General features: G+C 44.4%; 1 protein-coding gene across 1 annotated transcript; it reads right to left on the bottom strand.

The window, feature by feature from the left end:
* Positions 1–2: 2 nt before the first annotated feature.
* LOC134629838 (collagen alpha-1(XVII) chain-like) lies at positions 3–19,192 on the bottom strand. The gene is made up of 51 exons (XM_063477349.1): positions 19,135–19,192; positions 18,889–19,014; positions 17,005–17,445; positions 15,819–15,866; positions 15,682–15,735; positions 15,519–15,566; positions 15,277–15,420; positions 14,841–14,924; positions 13,803–13,877; positions 13,632–13,712; positions 13,448–13,492; positions 13,176–13,334; positions 12,934–13,020; positions 12,830–12,874; positions 11,404–11,535; positions 11,028–11,318; positions 10,894–10,944; positions 10,789–10,815; positions 10,687–10,713; positions 10,546–10,608; positions 10,356–10,460; positions 10,217–10,279; positions 10,055–10,090; positions 9,911–9,964; positions 9,177–9,248; positions 8,541–8,603; positions 8,381–8,452; positions 8,268–8,294; positions 7,394–7,429; positions 7,063–7,098; positions 6,849–6,965; positions 6,709–6,762; positions 6,530–6,658; positions 6,329–6,391; positions 6,161–6,220; positions 6,033–6,041; positions 5,908–5,958; positions 5,735–5,797; positions 5,537–5,584; positions 3,809–3,931; positions 3,632–3,727; positions 3,407–3,532; positions 3,245–3,328; positions 2,898–3,044; positions 2,675–2,808; positions 2,377–2,524; positions 1,533–1,679; positions 1,312–1,446; positions 1,162–1,242; positions 1,011–1,064; positions 3–140 (listed from the first exon to the last, which is right to left on the bottom strand). Exons 1-51 carry the CDS (start codon positions 19,190–19,192, stop codon positions 94–96), a joined length of 4,566 nt encoding a protein of 1,521 aa, XP_063333419.1. The 3' UTR covers positions 3–93.
* Positions 19,193–20,839: the final 1,647 nt, after the last annotated feature.

The following is a 20,839-nucleotide window of genomic DNA, read 5'->3' on the forward strand; positions in this document are numbered from 1 at the left end:
AATTCAATACGACGTCCCTGATTTCATGTGTTTCATGTTCAAAACACATTTACAGTTAAAACACCAGCGAAACAGGAAACTACTTTCAGCAGCTCAAACACCAGCATTCCTCTTCCTCCTTTTACTCGTCATTGTGAATTCTGAAACGACAGAAAACCTTCAGTTAGGTTTTTTTTACTGTAAAGTCACAGAAAGACAATCGTTCCCGATCATCCTCACAAAAACATTTCAGTCAAAATTCTGCGTTTTTCACAGACTGGAAAGAAAAACAAAAACAGCTCTGGGTCTGAAAAAGGAATTCAGGTAGAGGTTTAGACATCTGCTTGTCTAGCAAAAGGTCGCTGGCTTTATTCCAGCAGGAGACACAAATGCCTTCGAGGTTGAGTCAGGAAAGTCTGCTGACTCAAACATGGAGCCCAAATGAAGCGTGTTGAGCCTGCATTCTCTCAAACGACCAGCAGGGGCCGACTCGTCTAGCTGCAAACAATCAGCCTCCAGAGAAAAAAAGTTCAGCTACCACTGAAATGCCAAATAAGCGGCATTAAAAAGCATGTTTATGGCTTTTTGTTATTTTAGAGTACCAACCCAGTGGCTGATGAAGGCTATGCTGAACATTTATAAACAGCTTATCACTGCAGATGTATAGGTTCGCAGTAAAGACTGCATTCAGTGAATATTGTTACCAGTTTGACAGTTTGTTACCCCGAGGGCGTGTTGAGTCCCGCCCCTTCTCAGACTCATCCCTCACTGACAGCCGTCAGCTCGAGGCTTCATATCGGGGCTTCATATCGGGGCTTTACTGCGTTACCATGGTGCCTACGTCCTGTTTGCTCACTTTGATGTGCCGTTTAGTTGAGTTTAAGAGAAGTGAGCACTTTGCCAGTTTTGGTGAAGTAGCTACAGAAATGTTAACGACATCAGAAGAGTCTGGATGGATGAACAGCACAACAGGCCAGAGGAAAACCTTTAACTGTTCTTTTAAACTCTGTTTCCCAGAGTGCAACACTGACCTCTGTCCCCTTTTGGGCCTCTGTACACTTCATGTCCAGGAAGGCCTTGCTCACCTGTGTCCACACACACAAAACACATCTTAAGATTATAAACCAATGCGTTAAATGTTCTGACACTACCAATGAAGTCCATGATTTCCTTTTACTGCACCTCTCTCTCCTTTCAGTCCTGGAAATCCCCTCTCCCCCTTCTGGCCTGGTCTCCCAGGTGGTCCCACGATGGCTCCATGAGCTGTGGAGAACACAGTGGTTAAAACACATCCACATTCTGCTGTACCATGCCCTGCTATGTGTTCTTTACTTTTTATGTATTCCACTAAATCAGAAACGTTGGTGTCAGAACCAAACAGTCTGCTGTATCCTGGTGGACCCTGAGGTCCCGGTGGCCCTGGGGGTCCCTGGATGACACGTTCAGTGTCACGGAGGAGACCACGAGCTGCAACGAGACCGAGAAGAAGAGAAGTGTTAACCAGCAGTCCTTTCAGACGTGCTTTACTTTGGCCCAATAGTACAGTCACTCACATTTGATGTATTCCACCAGATCTGTGGCGTTACCATGGGAATCAAGCCAGTGGCTGTATCCTGGATGACCTGGGGGTCCTGGGGGCCCTGGAGGGCCTTGAAAGACATGTCTGTACTCCCTCATAATGTCCCGCACTACACCATGAGCTGCAGATCAAAGGAAACAGGGTGATACAAATGTCACAAATAAAGAGTGTTTAGCATTGTTTATTTAAAAAACGTCCAGCAGGGGGCAGCACCTCTGGATACAAAACAAGGTCTCACACATTAAACTAGCATTTTATAGCTTCAACACAAGAGTCCACAAATCCGCTAGTGGTATCACAGTGGACACATCATTTTTATGGGCTGTCTGTATCTCCCGAGGTAGAGCAGCTCATCTACTAACCAAGTTGGTGGTTTGATCCCAGTCTGCCTGCCAAATATCCTTGGGAAAGACATTAACCCCATGTTGCTCTCTGATGCATCCATTAGAGTGTGAATGTTAGATATAAGTGTTGTATTAAGTACTTTGAGTGATCAGAGTAGAAAAAAGTATATAAGAACAGCCCATTTACCATTTTATATACATAACCGTGCACTTCAGTGTCAGTTATAAAGGAAACCAAAGGTCACGTTGACTTACATTTTAAGTATTCCACCACATCCATGACATTTTGTTGGGAACTAACCAATCGGGCCTCTCCAGGCATTCCTGGAGGTCCTGGAGGTCCTTGAACCACGCGCTCAGAGTTGCTCATGGCATCATGGAGCAGACCGTGGGCTGCATGATTTAAGAAAATGTGTTTAAACAGATTCAGTCTGAAGTCAATCATATTTTTTATGAAGCGTGACGGCCACCTACATTTGATGTAATCAGTTACTTTGAGAGCCATACTGGAGTAGTCATCAGGCAAACCTGGCTCTCCCTTGTGTCCTGGGGGTCCAGGAGGACCTGGTGGACCAGGAATTCCAAACATGGCGGCACTCGCATCATCGCCTGGTGGAAAACGCAGCACAGTCTAAGTTCATTAAACTGTAGCCTCTTCTCTACCCACAATTCTCTGTAACACCTGTCATCATCTATTCCCAAAAACAGGTCCAGAACCAAAGAATATCTGGATGTTAAATGGGTGAAGCATTGCTTTAAACTCACTCTTGATATATTCTTGTAGTTCAGCTTTGAGTGTGTCTCTGTTGAGATGGTCAGCAAAAGTAACCAACCCACTGATTGGTCCAGGGGGTCCCTCAGGTCCAGGGGGTCCGGGTGGGCCTGGAGGACCTTTGAAAGCAACATCTGTAGGAGGACAGTGGAGAAGAAGACCAACAGTGAGACGCAGTTTCTCTCTTTGAGAAGGTGGAGTGAAAGATTTCTGTCAAACTCACTTTGCAGGTAGTCACGAATGTCTGAGCTGATGTAGTTAAAAAATCCAGGTGGTCCAGGTGGTCCTTCTGGGCCAGGTGGACCTTGTGGGCCAGGGATACCCGGGGGACCAGGAGGCCCCTGAGGGCCAACTAAAGTTTGATACCCATCTAGTTGGATAATATATTTATTGGATTAATAATGGTACTAAATCACGGTGAACTTGAGGTACCTTAAAGTCGACCCACTCAGCTGGGTTCTGGCTGTGGGTCAACATTGAACAAGACCTGTTTGTTTCACCCAGGCCAAAATGGTTTGGCCTCAAGGTCAACCATTTGGTCTAACTGGAGAGATTTGTGATGCTTCTTACCTGGTAAAAAGTTTCCAGGAAAACCAGGAGCTCCAGGTGGTCCGGGAGGTCCAGGAGGTCCAGGGACACCAAGTGCCTCCCTCTCTGCAGAGAGACCAGGACTACAGTCAGACACAACAGAGGACCTTTTTGGTAGGTCGCCTGTAAGACTGTCACACCTACCAGACATCAAACTAAGGACACGTTCAGCCACCTCCTGTGTGTTAAAGCTGTAGCTGCCATAGCCTGGAGCTCCTGGAGGTCCCTGTGGACCCGGAGGACCAGCAATGTATCGCCTCACGTCCTCTCCTGGAAACAAATGATAGGATTCATCACTTTTGGATTCTCATGAAACAATTTTGTATTTCTTTCATTGTAGCAGATGTTACCTGTGTAGCAGAGACTTACTCTGTAATAGGCTGATAATGTCATTGAGAGAGACGGAGCCAGGTGGACCAGGTGGACCCGGAGGGCCTGGGGTCCCGTCATAACCTCTGCCTGAACCTGAAAGAGCAACAGTTACAGACCTTCACTCACACGTCCTGTGTACCATCCTGTGGAGCGTTATCATGTGATTGACCATACTGTGGATGTAGGCGATGACTCTGCTGGCGACATCATCAACCAGCCCGTCCACTGCATGTCCAGGTGTGCCTGGTGCCCCCGGAGGCCCAGGAGGTCCAACGAAGTACTCTCTGATGCCACCACCTGATGTCAAAGCAGATGTATTCATCATTTTTTTATCCATATGTAGATACCGAGTTAAAATACCAGCTTCAAATATAGTTGCAAGCAGCGACAAAGTACAATGAAAGCTACAAGCAGCCATGCAGTTCAGCAGGGCGCCATGTCCAAAGCGAGGCTGAAAGCACTTTTTGCTTTTCGCAGCACCTCCCAGTGTTCAGGTGATGCTCATGAGGGGGCGACAAGTCCAAGATTGTGGATTGGAAAACGGAATCATGGCTCGGAAAATATTTAAACTCAAAGAATAACAAAGTGGACATATGACAACTGACAGCTGATAGTACAACTTTTCATGTTTTGGTCTTAAAATAGTTATTTTTTAATTATTGCCGCATCCTTTTTAGTTGCAGGATGTTTTGTGCCATCTTAAAATGTGATTCAAGTAAATGTACCAAATTGGAATTTGACAAATACTTCCAATTTTCCCAACTTTGTGGCTGATTTATGTTAGCTGTGATGGATGAGGACGTTAAAAATGAAAAATCTATACCCTAACATCTGCGAGGCTTGGCCCGAAGATCATCTATCCCAGTTTTATCCCAACTGTGACCTTTGAATTTTTCTTTAATCCCGAATTTCAGTGGTTTTGGATGCTTTAAAATCAACAAGATCCAAGGATTCCAAGTTTCGTCATTTGTATAAAGCAGTTCAAAATTACATGCATAAACACAAGTCTAATTCTAGGCCATTGGTGGCGCTGGAGTGCTTGAGCCGCAGATGTGAAGCTTGGTGAAAAAAACACACACACAAAAAAACCAAAATCAGGAACTTTTTGCCAAATTTGTTAATGTTTGTAAAGTGTCTGCCATGGACTCCAGGGGGAGATTCAAAGAAGAAGAATTTGATGGAGATGTATAAGAAAAGGGAGAAGCAGCGTGCCTGCGCAGCTTTGCCAGTGCACAGCTTACTCTTAAGGAATTCTGCAATGCACGGGGTCAAACCAAGTGATCCAGATCCAGGACAATCTCTTCCAGGTGGACCGGGCGGTCCAGGTAGGCCTGGGGGGCAAGGATTGAGCAAGCTACCTGGTGCGATAACACGAATTCCCAGAATGTCATTTACATGTAGACAATAAGCTCAAATATCAGTTTAAAAATATTTGCTAATAACAGAACATGCTACATCTTCACCAAGAAAAACACGAGCGAGCGGCATTAACGCTGGCCGAGCAGTGACACTGACTTCTATACAGCCACAAGTTGTATAGTGTGCTGAACGCTTTACAACCAGAGGAGTCGCCCCCTGTTGGTTGTTCAAAGGAAAGCATGTTTGAAACAGTTTAAGTAACATTCCTAATTCCTAATCTAACACTGTCAAACTCACACTGGAAAGAAAGAAAAGGGATCATTTTGGTCCAAACCAGATACAGAGCAACTAATGCCCGAGGGTTCTGAAAATTTGGGTTTGGTGTGCTAGCAGCAGCTAATCAGGCAGAGATGAATAGGCTGTAAATGAGGGCTTTCCTTTAATTATTTTACATCACCCTGGGACAAATTACTTCCAATAATGTAAAACTGTGAGACTTTGAAGATACATCACAGATATAACATATATAAGGGATGATTTTACCTGCGGAGACTCCTGGAAATCCTGGAGGTCCTGGATCTCCCACATCACCTGTGAAAGGAAACATAAATCAAATTAAAGTAAATTAGAGCCTTTCTGAGTTGGAAGCAGACAGAAAGACAGAAAGAACAACCAATGTGCAAACATAAAAAGTGAATGATATCGGAAAGCTCAATAAGCTCAAAAATGATTTGAATTTACCTTTAGGTCCCGGTGGCCCGTCTGGACCTGGTGGACCTTGAGGTCCAGGCTGACCTGGGAAACCTGCAGTGAAAACCATTCATATCCAATCATAGCTTGACTGTTTGTTACTGACCCCAGAAATACCTCAGGGGCACCTGAACACATTGAGATGGTAAAAAGTTCCTACATACCAACACCTGGGTCTCCGGGGCTTCCTGGAAGGCCTGGTTGTCCTGGTTCACCTGGAATAGCCAACATTACATTTAGACTGTCTGTGAAAACCTGGAGTTTCTAAAGTACGACGCAGTTTCCTCACCTTGGTACCCTTGTGGTCCTGGGTCACCTAAGATGAAAGAATTATAGAAAACGTTCAAACTTCAACACTGGCCAGTTAATTTTCAAAAATATTCAATCATCAATATTCATCTGGTCCTCTGCACCTACCCTGTGACCCTTTCTGCCCCGGGGGTCCTGGAGGTCCGGGTGGTCCAGCAAAGAAGGTTTCTGAGATACAAAGTAAAGTGCACCAAATGCCATGCAAAGACACCAGAGGACAGTGTGTTTTTTGTTATTAAATAACTGTTTGTGTGAAATTAGTTTTCTTTTACCAACCTGATGTCGGCACAAAGCTCCCAGGTGCTCCTTTCTCGCCTGGAGGTCCAGGTTCACCGATACCTGTGAGGACACAGATCGGTTTAATATGGAGAAAAACTGTTTTATTCTGATGCTGCCAAAATCATCTCTTATGCTGATGATCTATTTACATATAGTTTACAGTGTACATATATTTGTTACATATAGCTCTAAACGTACCAGGAGGACCCTGAGGACCAGGTACTCCAGGAGGCCCTGGAGGTCCTGGTGGAGCACGGGATCCAACCACTGAGGAAGTGTCTGCTAGGTAAGAAAACACAGAGGACATATTAATATAATATGTTTTTGCTGAAACCAGTACTGGTTTTAGTGAAACTAAAGAGTTCTGTACCGCTCACCTGGCTCCCCCTTCTGCCCCCTCTCTCCCTTTTCTCCCCGTTCTCCCTTAGATCCTAAATGATTTTATCACAGGAAAAAAATCAGTCCACATTTTTATTCCATCCCAGATGCTTCGCATTGGACAAGATGGCAGATTTACCTGGTTGTCCTGGGATGCCAGCAGGGCCAATTGGACCCGACAGACCAGGTGGTCCAGCAGGACCTGGAGGTCCAGCTGGTCCTGGAGGTCCAGGGATGACCACAGTATCAGAGCCAACTATACACAAAAAGAAGATAAACCAAAACCAGGTAAAGCTTTACAAGACCAAAAATGAATGGCATGTAGTGAGTATGACAAAACCTGCTGTTCTTACCTGGAGAAATGACTTTACCAGGTGTTCCTGGTTCACCTGAAACACAGCGTCACGTTAGGTTTCATCAAGCACCTATGCAGTCTAAACATATATCAACGCCTCCACCAGCTTTTGAGAAAACCACTCTTTGGTGTTTCATATATTTTAATAAGTAACAGTATTTATTAATTTCTTTGAGTTTTTTAGGGGAACTTTGGCTCCAGTTTTATTCATTAGCATAGCCTCATATGCTTTAAGGTTATGAGCTCAAGACCTTCTGCCCTGTTGGTCCAAACTTTTTTCATTTTCATAGGAAATAAATAACCTGACTAGAAAGAAAAGTAGACCTTACCTTTACCACCAGGCTGGCCTGGGATTCCTGCAATACCTGCAGCAACAGATCACAAACACAAAAGCAAAACATGATCATTTAAATATGTACATTTGAATCTGTAGCTTAGTTTTTGTATCTCCAAAAGTTGAATCTGTTCATCTGGACATAGCGTCCACCCCAAGGATCGGGTCCCCCGACACAAACAGAGTAACATAGTGTACGCTGTTAAGTGCCAGGAGGATTGCCAGGATTTATACATCGGGGAAACCAAACAACCTCTGGCGAAGCGGATGGCACAACACAGAAGAGCTACCTCGTCAGGCCAGGACTCTGCAGTCTATTTACACCTACAGGCCAGTGGACACTCTTTCAATGATGAGGATGTACACATCCTGGACAGGGAGGAACGCTGGTTTGAGCGCGGAGTCAAGGAGGCCATTTACGTGAAAAGGGAAAGACCATCTCTGAATCGAGGAGGGGGCCTAAGGGTACATCTGTCACCATCTTACAATGCTGTGATTGCAGCCATTCCCCAACTCTCTGTGAATGGGACTCATGGCCATTGATCAGTGTTCTTTGATCAGTGGGTTTTGGTCAGTGATTGTTGATCAATGGTCATGGGAATTTGCATAATTATGATTAAGGAACTGACCTCCCAGCCCTTTGTTCCTTCAGTGGGCTGGTTTCAGTCATTATGCAAATGTACTGTTTATAAGGTTTGGGGAAACCTGCAGTCAGCTGAGACTGAAGAAGTCACTCGGATGAGTGACGAAACGTTTCTCCCACAAAACGCTACGTCCAGATGAACAGATTCAACTTTTGGAGATTTACTTTCCTGGATGATTGAGAATGCATCAAGAAGTTAGTTTTTGTATGTATAATATTATCATACCTGGAGGTCCCTGCAACCCAGGGGGGCCTGGGGGAAAAAAGTGTTACTGTAATGTGTGAGAGATTGAGGTTTTTATTTCAGGTTAGTCAGATAGATGGACAGGCATTTGATACCTGGGGGACCGGCATCTCCAGGAACTCCAGGTGGTCCTCTGGCACCAGGAAGTCCTACTGAACCTGGGTCACCTACAGTTTATACACAGATGTTTTATACCATTTACAACACTGTCAACAGTTCTGTAGTTATTCAGTGTTTGTCCAAACTTCTTCTCACCTGCAATTCCTTTAGATCCCTTTAATCCTGCAGGTCCTTGAGGTCCAGGCTGTCCGGGTTCACCTTAAGCAAAAATAAAGGGTTGAGGTTTGAAGATGACATTTTTAAGTCTCACTAGTTATTTCTTGCTTCGTATCGTAATAGCATAACCTCAACCCAACATACATATGTACTGCTAGCTTGCATTGGCTGACAACGTAGCGCGTCCTTACACACTTTTGGTAACTGTTAGTTCTACAAGCCAAACATGGTGGTGGGCAAAATATCAGCATTCAACATGACTGTATTTTTAGTTATTCTTAAAGATGCAGAGTGAATCTGGGTGGGGCTAAAATCTAAAACTAAACTGCCCCCTTCTGCGGACAGAGTCTTTTTACCCTTTAGCTGTAAAATGTTGATGGGATTGTCAGCCTGCCAGCAGGCGGGCATTGTGGAAACCAGAGTTTGTGAACATCCTGGTGACCTTGACCTCAAGGTCAGAGGTCAATGTGTCTGAAAATCTTGTAGGATTTTCAAATATTTAATATTAGTTATGTGCTGGGGGTCACAGCAGAGAGGCCACATGAGTGAACTCTTCATGTGTAACAGAATGACTGCGTGGCCTGTTGTGGATCATAGACGTGTGCTGAGACACACCTGCCGGTCCACGTGGTCCCCTCTCTCCGTGGTCTCCTTTGATTCCCGGGAGCCCAGGTGTTCCTCGGTCCCCTGCGTTACAGACAGTGGAGAAAGGTGGGGTGACCAGGGAGTTGTCCAAAATGGATAAATGCTTATCCGTTAAGGAACTCAATGCATTTAGGTACATGGACATGGTTGAGATGAGCTGCTGAAGACCAAACGGAGCACCAGAAGTGAGGAAAAAAGGGGATTCAAGTGATCTGGATCATGCCAGGGCTGATTGATAGGAAGGCACCAACTCAAAGAACTGCTCGTTAAAACCGTTTAGCAGTTTTAACAAGCCTCTCTGAATGCACAACACGTTGAACCTAAGAGCAGATGGGCTGGAGCAGCAGAAGACCACATCGGGTGCAACTCCTGTGAGCTAAGAGCAGGAAACAGAGGCTACAGTTCACACATGCTCACAAAAACTGGACAGCAGAAGGTTGGAAAAACGTTACTTGATGAGTCTTGACATCTGCTGCGACATTTGAGCAGGGTCAGAATTTTGGATAACAAAGCACGGATCCATCCCGGCTCGTATCAAAGGTTCAGGCTGCTGGTGGTGATGTAGCCGTGTGGGGATATTTTCTGGGCACCACTGAATGTACACATGGTCTATGGATTTTGGGTAATATTGTCACAACACACTTAGAAGTGTCAGCATCCCAGTTTATACACAAGTCTAAAAAAACAGAAGAGAAACCGTCTACCTTTGGTTCCTGGAGGCCCCGCCTCCCCCTGGAATCCCTTTGATCCAGGAGCACCTGGATACATTTTGACAGTTTTAATGAAGAAAAGACCGTTTCTCGATACAAATCAACACTTTTAATATAGATGTGAAACTGAGTCTTTACCGGGACTTCCTGCGGCACCCGGCTCTCCTGTGGCACCTAAAGCAGACAAGAAAAACATGCTTATAGCTGCTAATTAGCATTTAACCTAAAACCTGCTAAATAACATTTTTGATTCTTTGAATCTAAACTAATCTGGTCTGATCATCACAAGCTTAACTTTACCTTTTGGACCTGCAGGTCCAGCAATACCAGCGGGACCCGGTCTCCCTGGCTCACCTTGGAATCCTTTCAAAGCCAAAATACAATCAATAAATCCTCTCATGTATTTAGCTTGCTGACATAATTGTGTATATTTTCAAACCTCTGTCTCCTTTGGCTCCAAAGCCAGGTGATCCAGGTTCTCCTCGGGGGCCCACCGGTCCTTCCCGACCCCTCTGACCTTGTGGTCCCTCAGCACCTGGTTCACCTGGGCAAAAAAGAGGAGGAGTCAGGGCTTTTTTTTTCCTTTTAGTGTTGTCTTTACAAAAATTATTAAAAAAAAATAAATATACCTGCACTTCCCTTTGGTCCCCTTAGTCCTTCCAAACCTGGGTGCCCGATCTGCCCAGGAAGACCTAAAGCAGTCGGACATCAAAGAAGAAGTTTGTCGGCTCACCGGGGAGGAAACACTACAACACAGTTCTGAGGCTTACCTGGAGGGCCAGAGGTTCCCATATCACCTGCAACAAAACAAGTGTCAGCAGTTCCACATATTACACTGTACATTATTATGTGTACCTAGAAGTACTCCTCACCTTTTTGTCCCAATGGCCCTGGGTCACCTGTAATGCAGAAGCCAAGACGATAAACACAAACAAAATATGAATTTCTAAAAGATTTTTAAATGATTTCAAACATACCTTTAGGTCCCGGCTCTCCTCTCTCTCCTTTCAGTGAGTGTGCCAGAGTTTCTAAACCCAAATAAAGTTTTCAGTATTTGTTAAATGTCCAGAAATGGTTAATGACAGCTGATCAGTGCGTTACATTTTCACACCTCTTACAGCTCCTGAGCGGAGCTCATCCCTGACCAGCTGCTGTATGAGTCTTTCCAGGGTGGCCCTGTCCTGGACCAGGCTGTTTCCCGTGCCTCCACCTGTGGGAGCCCCATCCAGGTTGAGCCCGTTGTCGGAGTGGATGAGGGTTGAAGCGGCGTTCTTCTCGATGTATGTGGATTCCACCCGCTCGGAGATTTTGTTGCCAGAAGACGTCAAGTGACTGACGGACGCAGATCTGGTGATGGCTTCCAGAACGTCCACGCGGCCTTTCAGGCGTCTGACTTCTTCACCTGTGAGACAAGACGCAGGCTGGCAGGTAAACCTGTGCAGATCACGCTCACAGACCCCTGTGATGGTGAAGCCTTTCCATCTTACCCAAAGCAATGAGTCCAAAAAGGACGCTGAAGAGGAGCAACAGGCTGAGCAGGAGGCCCAGGAGCCACTGCCACCAGCTGCAGCAGGAGCAGAAGCCAAAACTGGATTGTTTTATGTCTTTTATATGGATGTCTGAGAAATAAAGAGATTCATGTTGTTTAGTCATATTGGATCTATTTTTACATACAAGATAAAAATAAACCTGCATTCTTTTTAATGGCCAGCAGGGGGCGACTGTTGCAAAAACGAGTCAGATTTTTACAAAAGTCCGGTTTCATGATTTCAATTCAATTTAAATCAGTTTTATTTATACAGAGACAAATCACATGAACAGTCGCCTCAAGGCGCTTTATATTGTAAGGTAGACCCTACAATCATACAATCCCGATCAAAAGTTTAAGATCATCTGAAAAATCTTAAGTAACAAAGGTTCCAAGTAGAGCTTTAACATGCAACAAGAAGAAATGGGAGTGACACAAAACTTTTTTTCGAGCCATTTATTGAAAACAGCGCTTAAACTGAAACAGGCTGTTTTACACCTGATCTTTAGGACCACACCTCCGAAAAAACCTGTAAACCCCCCAAAACAGAAATCAAAGTTCCAAACATGAACTCAGTCATTAGCAGCTCCACTGTTATTGATGATCACCTCAAAAATTCGTTGCAACATGGTTGATTCAAGCGTTTCCATGAGGTGAGGGGGAACAGACGGCTGCACGAAGGACATCTACTGTCTGGAACTGTCGTCCATTTCTGTAAACTTCCCCTGCCATCCATCCTGAAAGGTTCTCAGTTGGATTTAGATCAGAGGAACACGCAGGATGGTCCAAGAGAGTGATGTTTTTCTCCTGGAAGAAGTCTCTTGTCCTGTGGGCACTGTGACCCTGCTCCTGCAGTTCAACAACCCGACCACGTTCTAAAAGGTAACGTTTGTTTGGCTTTGCCATCAGAACGTCATGGCAGTGTGACTACCTGACAGAAAATGACAATGAATCCACATTTTGCAACAGCCTGTTTCAGTTTAAGCGTTATTTTCAATAAATTGCTCAGAAAATGTTTTTCATCACTCCCATTTCTTCTTGTTGGATGTTGAAGTTCTACTTGGAACCTTGGTAAGATCCAAACATGCAAAATATGATATTTTGTCATTTTTCAAGTGGTCCCCGCTGGTGACAGTGGGAAGGAAAAACTCCCTTTTAAGAGGAAGAAACCTCCAGCAGAACCAGGCTCAGGGAGGGGCGGGGCCATCTGCTGCGACTTCCATCTGAATCTTCAGATGGACTAGGAGACCTCCACACAGAGCCAGGCTAGCAGTTCCCAGTGCACACGTTAAGTGTTTCGCTTTGTAGCTAACAGCTGACGATGTGTGGGTAACATCACACCCTAAATCTAAATCTGCAGGAGTTTATTAAGACGGTTAATATACCTGCATAGGTGGCTTTGTCTTTAGTCCCAGCTTTCAGGGTCGAGGCTACGACAGAAACAGAGATGACATTAATAAGTGCAAACCAGTCGTATAACCTATGTGACAGTTATCCCGCCTACATTCTGTTCCTCTGTCCACTGTGCTGAAGGATTTCAGTTTCTCAGTCTTCAGGGTGTCATCAGAGAAGAAAGCTGAACACAGATCAATGACACCTGATCAAGAATTAGATCTTCAGGACCATTAAAATAATAATATATCTACAAAAGCCAAACACAGCTGTGCTTTAGACATTCTATCTTCAAATTTAACCTCAAATAATAAAGCTCAGATTTTTAGTTTGTGTTACCGGGTAAACTGGCAGGTGTAGCAGACATGAACTGCTTCCCGGTGTCTTTGGCCACGATGAGCCGCTCTGTCGGCTTGATTGGAGCGTTCTCCTTCTCCGTGAGCACAAACTTAAAGTCTTTCCCCGAGGCCTCGTCACCGGTGGGGCTGCTGGGTCTCACTGTCAGACACAGACAGCGAGACATTCGTGTCAGTGATGACCTGCGCCTAATTAAATATCTTAAATCTTTTTCACAGCCAGCAGCTGGAGCGTTATCTTCATCATGTCCTCACCGGCGGCTGTGCTCGTTCCAGACACGTTCTTCTGCACGCCGTAAACTGTGAAGAGACAGGAACACGTCCTCATTTAACAGGGAGAGGGGAAAGCTGTGAGCTAATGTGTTCGGGTGCTTTTTAGTGTCATGTGCACGTCTAGGAGGTGAAGTGGGACAGACTGGATAAAGGATCAGTGCTTCACCTATGTGTGTGTTGGCTGCAGTGGGAGAAAGGGCAGTGGGAGTGGGACTGGTCAGGTTATTCTGCAGGCCGTACACTGGAGCTGAAACAGAGTCAAACAGCGTCGTTATCCGGTGACAGCGTGAAGCTCAGCATTGAACGCTGCGCTGTAACACGGCAGGAAAAGGCTCACCGGAGCTGCCGTTCTGCACCGGAGACGGGCCACCGTTCACAGACGGAGAGCCGAGTGTCAGGTTGTTCTGGACTCCTGTACGTGACAGAACAGCCTCATTAGTCCATCTGCCACAGACGGCAAAGAAAAGGCTTTAAAAGCCTGCACAGGGCTACAGCAGAAACATGCAGTGCAGGGCGATCTGAGGGAGAACATCACAGTACTTTGTTACTGCCAGAGGAAATGATGTTACATAAAAGGTATTTTCATTCATTTTCTGAAATATTTCAGGTACCTCAGTTCATCTATAGCAGGGACATGCATGCAGCATGTAATATATGGAGTGTGTTTTAATGCCCAGCAGCTTTAATAACCGTCTATCGATGTTTTCAGTAAACAAAGGTTTACAAAAGATTTGCTGTAGCTTATTTTACGAGTCATTTTTCCCTTTGTTGTCTTTGTTTCCTTGCATCACATTATTGTGAATAAAATCATCTTCATCATCTTCCTTTTTAGTTTTTGTAATGATTGTAAAGTCTTCAGCTTTTTCTTTTTGTTTGAAGTAAATTTAAAATGAAGTCTCTGAATATGTTCAATATTTAACACGATTTTTCTTTTCAGAAGTAAACAAAACTGCCCCACGGTTTGTTTTTATACCAGTGTTTATAAAAATATTATTTTTTTATTAAAGTAAACAAAGTCTACAGATAATGTTTGAGTCGTGAATGTTTTCATTTTTCTTCACCAAAGTAAACAAACCTTTTTTCTATGCTGGTGTATTCAAGGACAGATCAGTAGCTTAAGCTTAAGTTGAACTCCTCTCTGTTGTGACCTGTCTGGATCACCATGGTAACTGATGCTGAACAGACGAGCTGATCTGGAGCAGAATTTTGAAATTGTGTGGATTCATGTTTATTTTTATTTACTGTTGCTGAAGGAACACATCAGCAGATCCATACAGAGCGTGAAGCAGAAAGTTTGGCCTAACAAACAAAGTTCGTGACCTCCATCATGACACCATCCTCTCTGAGGCAAACAGAAACCCTGCCTGTCACTGACCTGGCTGGTAGAGGCTGCTCATGTTGCTGTGGTTGTACATGTAGCTGCTCACAGACGACCCACTACACAGGCTGCCGTACTGATCTAACAGGGAAGAAAGACAAGAGGAGATATTCATCCACTGACCTCCTCCTCACATGGGAGACATGTATGGGCCTAACTGGGCCTCCTTTCAGCCTTCATTGCTCGGTTGCAGCACTGACAAAGGTTGCATGGGCTCGATGTGATCTAGATGTCACATCTGACAAATATAAGCTGGACCTTTGGTTGAGTTCCAGCAGTCAGATCCATCCTGGATCAATCCTCTCAATCCAGGCCGGTTGTTGCCCGTCTAAAGCTTGTGTGTAGAGGTGGGCAACTCCTGAGGTCCATCTGTGCATCATCTCAGTTTAAATTGCTACACGAGTGACATGTGAGGCCTTTAAAGTGACCGAACCTGCACCGGAGCTGTCAGGCAGGGTCCTCGGTTCCACGCTGGCCTTCTTGGGGATGGGCAGCGTGTTGTTAGGGGACTGGGTGGGGCTGATGCCGGTGGAGCGGTTTCCTCTCAGCAGGCGCTTCACGTCGTCCAGCTCCGTCCCTGAAGCACAGGAACCGGTGCATTTGGACCAAACAGAGGATGATGGCTGATGAATGAATGCTTTAGGGTCTGGATGTGTGATGGAGGGCGATACTCACAGCTTCCTGTAGGAGAAGCACTCTGCAGCCGGACTCTGATCTCACTCTCTGAAAGCAACCCAAACTAATCAGTTGACCTTTAACCTGATACGTTTAGATTAAAACAAAACTGAGCCGTGCTTCATTTTTATTGTTCACGTGGTTTCAGCGTGTCAGAGCGTACCTCGGCTCTGAGCTCTTCCTCTAGTGACAGAAGTGGATGGTGCGCTTGAACTTCCTGTAAAAAAACAACGTCCAAAAATCTGTTATAGTGCACGTGTAAACTCCAGCTTTTAATCTGAAATTCAAGCATAAACTCACCATAATCCTTCCTGTTGTACTCTGGAGAGGAGTCTGGACTGGAGCTTTCTGAAACATAAAATTAAAGAACTAATTGTTAGAAAGCTGGACTTCCTGTTCCACAGGGGGCACATTCGAGACCGTCCAGCATGAACGAGAACCTGAAGAGTCCAAACAGATATTTTATATTCTTTTGTTTTTCTGGAAATGTCCATCATGGTTCAGTAGACGTGTTTTAGACAATAGTTAAAGCTCAGTTTCTTCTTTACAGTTTGAGTTGATGTAAAATCATTTCTGTGAGTGAAGGTCATCGCAGCAGCCCGAGCAGCAGAGGGATGGGAGCTGCATCACCACAACCAGCCGTGGAAGCTTCTGCTGGGCTTTAACTACTACAACTATGAATACAGAAACACCGACACTGCAGTTCCTCAAATGACCACTTGAGGCTTCCGGTCTCGATGGAGGTTCCAGGATTCCTAACAAGCTTAGAGGTTCAGTTTATTTACCTCTAACATCTGGATACTGACGTGCTAATCGATGTCTGGTCGACTTCAGCTGCATCTTTTTAATCTACCTGATGCAATAACATCTAAATATACTCACTTCATGCTTGCAGTGAACAAATTGCTCTGCTAATGACTTATTTCAGCTGGACAAATAATTAATATGTTCGCGAAGCTAAAATAAAAAGTCTTAGGAGCTTAAAGAGAAAGTGACCGGACGTCTTTGAGTTTGTTGAAGATGTTTCACCTCTGACCTGAGAAGCTCGTTCAGTTAGAATAAATGTGATAGTTTGATTCTTTCTAGTAAACAGTGTAAATAATTATTTTAGCTGTTTAGCTTCATTGACTCGAGGATTAGCCTGCCAGCGCCCCCTGCTGCAACTCAGACCAAACTGCAACCAGTTAATATATGAAGGCTGAACCTTCAATGATTCAGGCTGTTTATGATTTTAGCTGATTTCTGTGATGTTTTTATTAAAAAACATTAATTTTATTAAGGTGATTTAAAATGTTTACTACAACTTGTCATGTTTTCTACAGGAACTGGTCGATTGCTGAAAAATGTCTGTTTTTACTTTTTTGGCGCTGATTGTAATTTGCTGGTACTGATTCAATAATTAATCTTATTTTCAAATATACATTTTTTCAGGTATCTCAGTAACATAAAGCTGGCTTATTACTGCTTATTGACCTTTGACCCTCACCGTCAAAGGCCTCTGACAGCGCTGCAGCCATGGTGGTGATGCTCTTCCTCTCCTTTGAAGCAGGTGAAGAAGTGAACACGGAGGAGGAGGAGGAGCCCCTCTTCGCCTCCCCTGATCTTCCTGAGCTGTAGCCGGGTTTGTTCACGGTGGAAACTGTCACGGCACCCAAACCTCCGTCCCTTTTCGCCCCCTCTCTGCCACCACTTCCTGCACTGTAGGACATGTTTGAGGAGCCTGCAGCAGCCCTGAACTCTTCACCCGACCCCGACGCCTCCCAAGCCTCTGAAACCAGAGACCCTCCGCCTGAAGATGCAGCAGAGGAAGCTCCCACAGAGGTGGTGCTGATTCCCTTGCTGGATGTGGTCGCTCCAGAGCCTCCGGGTGCAGCTCCACCACCTGACCCACTGACACCCAGTGATGGATCACCTGAAGGCAAAGAGACTGGAGACAAACAGCTTAGTTAAAACTAAATGAATATATTTTTTCCTTCTTTAATCTTTGTTTTTCTTGTCATCGGTTCAGTAATTTTTCAAACTGTCTGCCTGCCGGGACCGAGCCGGGCGAGAACTGCAAGACCGAACTGGCAGAGTTCATATTTGACCTTTAATTTAAAAAAAAGAAGAAAAGTAATAACATTCCTCAGATGATCCTCCGCTTCCCTCTCTGTGTCTCAGCATGCTTTATGACTGTGTGCCATTAAAGCCCTGCAGCCTCAGGTGTGATTTATGCCAGGCGCACAGCAGGTGCAGCCCACAGTAATCGTCTCTATTTCTATTAAAAATGATAAGCTGTCAGCTGCCACCGACCAGCCTGTGCCAGGAACAACACGAGACAGAAGCACAGCAGCATCACTCTCAGTCTGTACAGAGCACGGTGCCAGTTATGAAGAGCTGTCATCTGAACACCTTTCAGGTCTTTCTTTAGTTTCACAGCTCGCAGTCGTGCTGCTGTGGTTCAGCTTCATGTTCTTCTTTTTAACACATCGCCAGAAAACACTGACGTGAACAAAGTGAAGCATTTAGCTTCAGCAGCACAAGTGCAACACTGATGTGGCAGCAGCTACACATGCTTTGTTCTGCAGGTACTACTCCAAGAAAAAACATGATGATTCCCGAGGCTCAGGTTTGGATTTGGATGAGCCGAGAGCTTCTGTGTTGGCACCTGTGGTGCGATGAGAGGATCCAAGCTTGCCAGACGTTCAAGTTTATCCTTCAGCTGGATGATTTTTGAATCTCAAACAACGTTAAAGATGTGGTTGTAAATTTCTGTCTCCTAAATCTTCAGTCTGGTTCAGTTCCAGCCGGAGACGCGAGCCTCCTGTGGGCTTCTGTCACAGGACACCGTGAGCCGCGGAAATCTTGTTCACTGAAAGTCTGAAAAGTTGATTCTGGTGAACAGAACAAACTTTCTGTGGTTTCCTGGATGACTGAGCATCGAAACACTGACTGAGAGCTGACTCTCCTTTTCATGGATTTCTGTAAACCTGGTTTTGTTGATTTGTGGCCACTTGGAGGCGACAGAAACGAGACAACAAACAACATTTAGTTTCTTCATAGAAAGTTTTTGATTGAACTTTTTACATGTTCAAGTTTCCACTGCAAAAATAAAACAATGATGATGAATGTGCTAAAGCAGAGTGGATACTGACTCAAAACCAATAAAAACATGTTATGATGATAAATGTGTGATAACTACAGGATAAAAATATTTTTCTTACTCTTTTGTCTCCAAGTGGAGAAAAAAATGATTCTAAAAACAACTTTTGTTTATTCCTGTAACATAATGATGATTAATGTGTTTGATGTGATTTGTTTCGTCTCCATGGATAATGACTCTGGAGTTATTGATTGATATCCACATGAAAGTAAAAACATCTAAACTTACTTGGCGATGTCAGTCGAGCAGTCTTTGGTGGTTTTCTGAAGACTGTGAAGAAATATTTGGTTGTTAATACGTCGTCTCTGATGTTCTCACAGGATTTTCCACCATGTTTCCCAAAATCCTGACAGCCTTTAATGTGCATTCACATTCAGTCCAAACATGATAAATACATTCTCAGCTGTGATTCGATTAAACTGACTTTCCTTTATCCAACCAGCTGCACTTTAGAACAAACCTCTCTGGTCTTACCTTTGTTTACGCCGCCACCGCCTGAGCCGACCGTCCTCGCCGCTGTCGACCTGTCCATCCAACGCTAACTGCTGCAACAACACACATGCTGCTGCAGTCAGTCCACAACAAAGCAGCTCTCGTATTGTGTGAGAGATGAAAGAGCACGACTCGTAAAAAGCCTGATTTTCTTACAGTGAAGTGGACTTTGTTGCACGCCCGAGGTCGTGTTTGCACACTGATATTTCTCTGAGCTCGTGTTTCTCTCCTTTGTGTCTCTGGTGGAAAAAGCTCTTTAGAATGATTGAAAGAGCGGCTGAAGCTCTGCAGAAAGGACGCAGCTCTTTGTTCTCCTGATAAATGTGGCTTTGCTTTTAACAGATGGGACGAATGTAGAAAAACAATCCTCAACAAAACTGAAGCAGGTCTGAGGTTTTACTCATGAACTGGGAGGTGGCATCAAAGGTCTTTTCAACAGGCCAACAAATGGACTGAAAACACCTGAATTCTCCTCAACTAAAATAATTTAAAGGCTTCCAGAATCAATGCTGAAAACAAAGCACTGTGGCCCATCTGTCATCTGATGGAGGGAGAAGAACCGAGGACTGAGGCAAACAGGATCAACTCAAAACCAAAAGTTTAAAGTTTACAGAATCCACAAAAGCACAAAGGAAGGCACAGAGAACTCTGAAAGCAGAGAGATGAGACCGTTCATACAGAGAAAAGGAGGGAGGGGGCTCGGAGAAGAGCGCGTGAGACAAACAGTCAGGGAATCAAAGACAGGAAGTTGAAGACTCGAGGAAGAGCGACTGTTAAAGACAGGAAGTGAAACCTGGAGGGCACAATCCCTGACAGCATCATCAAAACTAAAAAGTGACCTCACTGAGGACCAGAGACGCGTTACTGTAATCCGATTACTTTTTTGAAGTAACGAGTAAAGTAAGTACTATTGCAAAAACGGTAATTAGATTACAGATACTTTCCTGTAGGAACGCTGCGTTACTAAAACCGTTACGTCACTGTGTCGTGACAGTGACGTAAGCGAGTGCGACGTTCGTGACAACAGCTGTGTGCAGATCAACAATGGATAATATATCGAGTGCGGGAGAGAGTATGAGCGTGCAGCGTTTAAAGCGTGGAAGTACTGACCTTACTTTGAGTTTGATTCCATAAAAAGTGACAAAAACATTACTGTCTGCTGTGCGTGGGAAGGAAACTTTTTACAGCGAAAAAACCCCTAAACGTCTGAGCAAGCACCGAGTAGCTACAACGTGATGGGAAATTCACAGAGAAACTCGCGGATCCTTCCACTGACCGCTGCGGCACACCTGCACCAGGGCAAACCTCCGCCTGCTATACAGGTGAAAATAGAGCAACAGGACCGCTGAGTCTTTGATTTTATTTATTTTCTGCTGTGTTTCACTTGCATTTATTTGAAAGACTGAGTGTAAACACAAAAAAATATTTTATTTTATGAGCTGGAATGTGCAGAAAATAGGTTTAAATGTTAAACAAATTTCTTCCAGTCAGAGAATGTTGCATATAATTAAGTTTTTGCTTGATGCATAAAGTTAAAAGGTTAAAACTAATAAAAAGAGACATTTCCATTTGATTACATTTTGTATGATGGATTATGCAGAAAAAGTATAATTGGGCTGAAAGATCTATCGCTTTATCACCTATTCAGGTTGTAAATCGTGTTTTTAAAAAGTAACTAAGTAATTAA

This window comes from Pelmatolapia mariae, linkage group LG6, assembly GCF_036321145.2.
Source record: "Pelmatolapia mariae isolate MD_Pm_ZW linkage group LG6, Pm_UMD_F_2, whole genome shotgun sequence".
In the NCBI taxonomy this organism is placed as follows: Eukaryota; Metazoa; Chordata; class Actinopteri; order Cichliformes; family Cichlidae; genus Pelmatolapia; species Pelmatolapia mariae.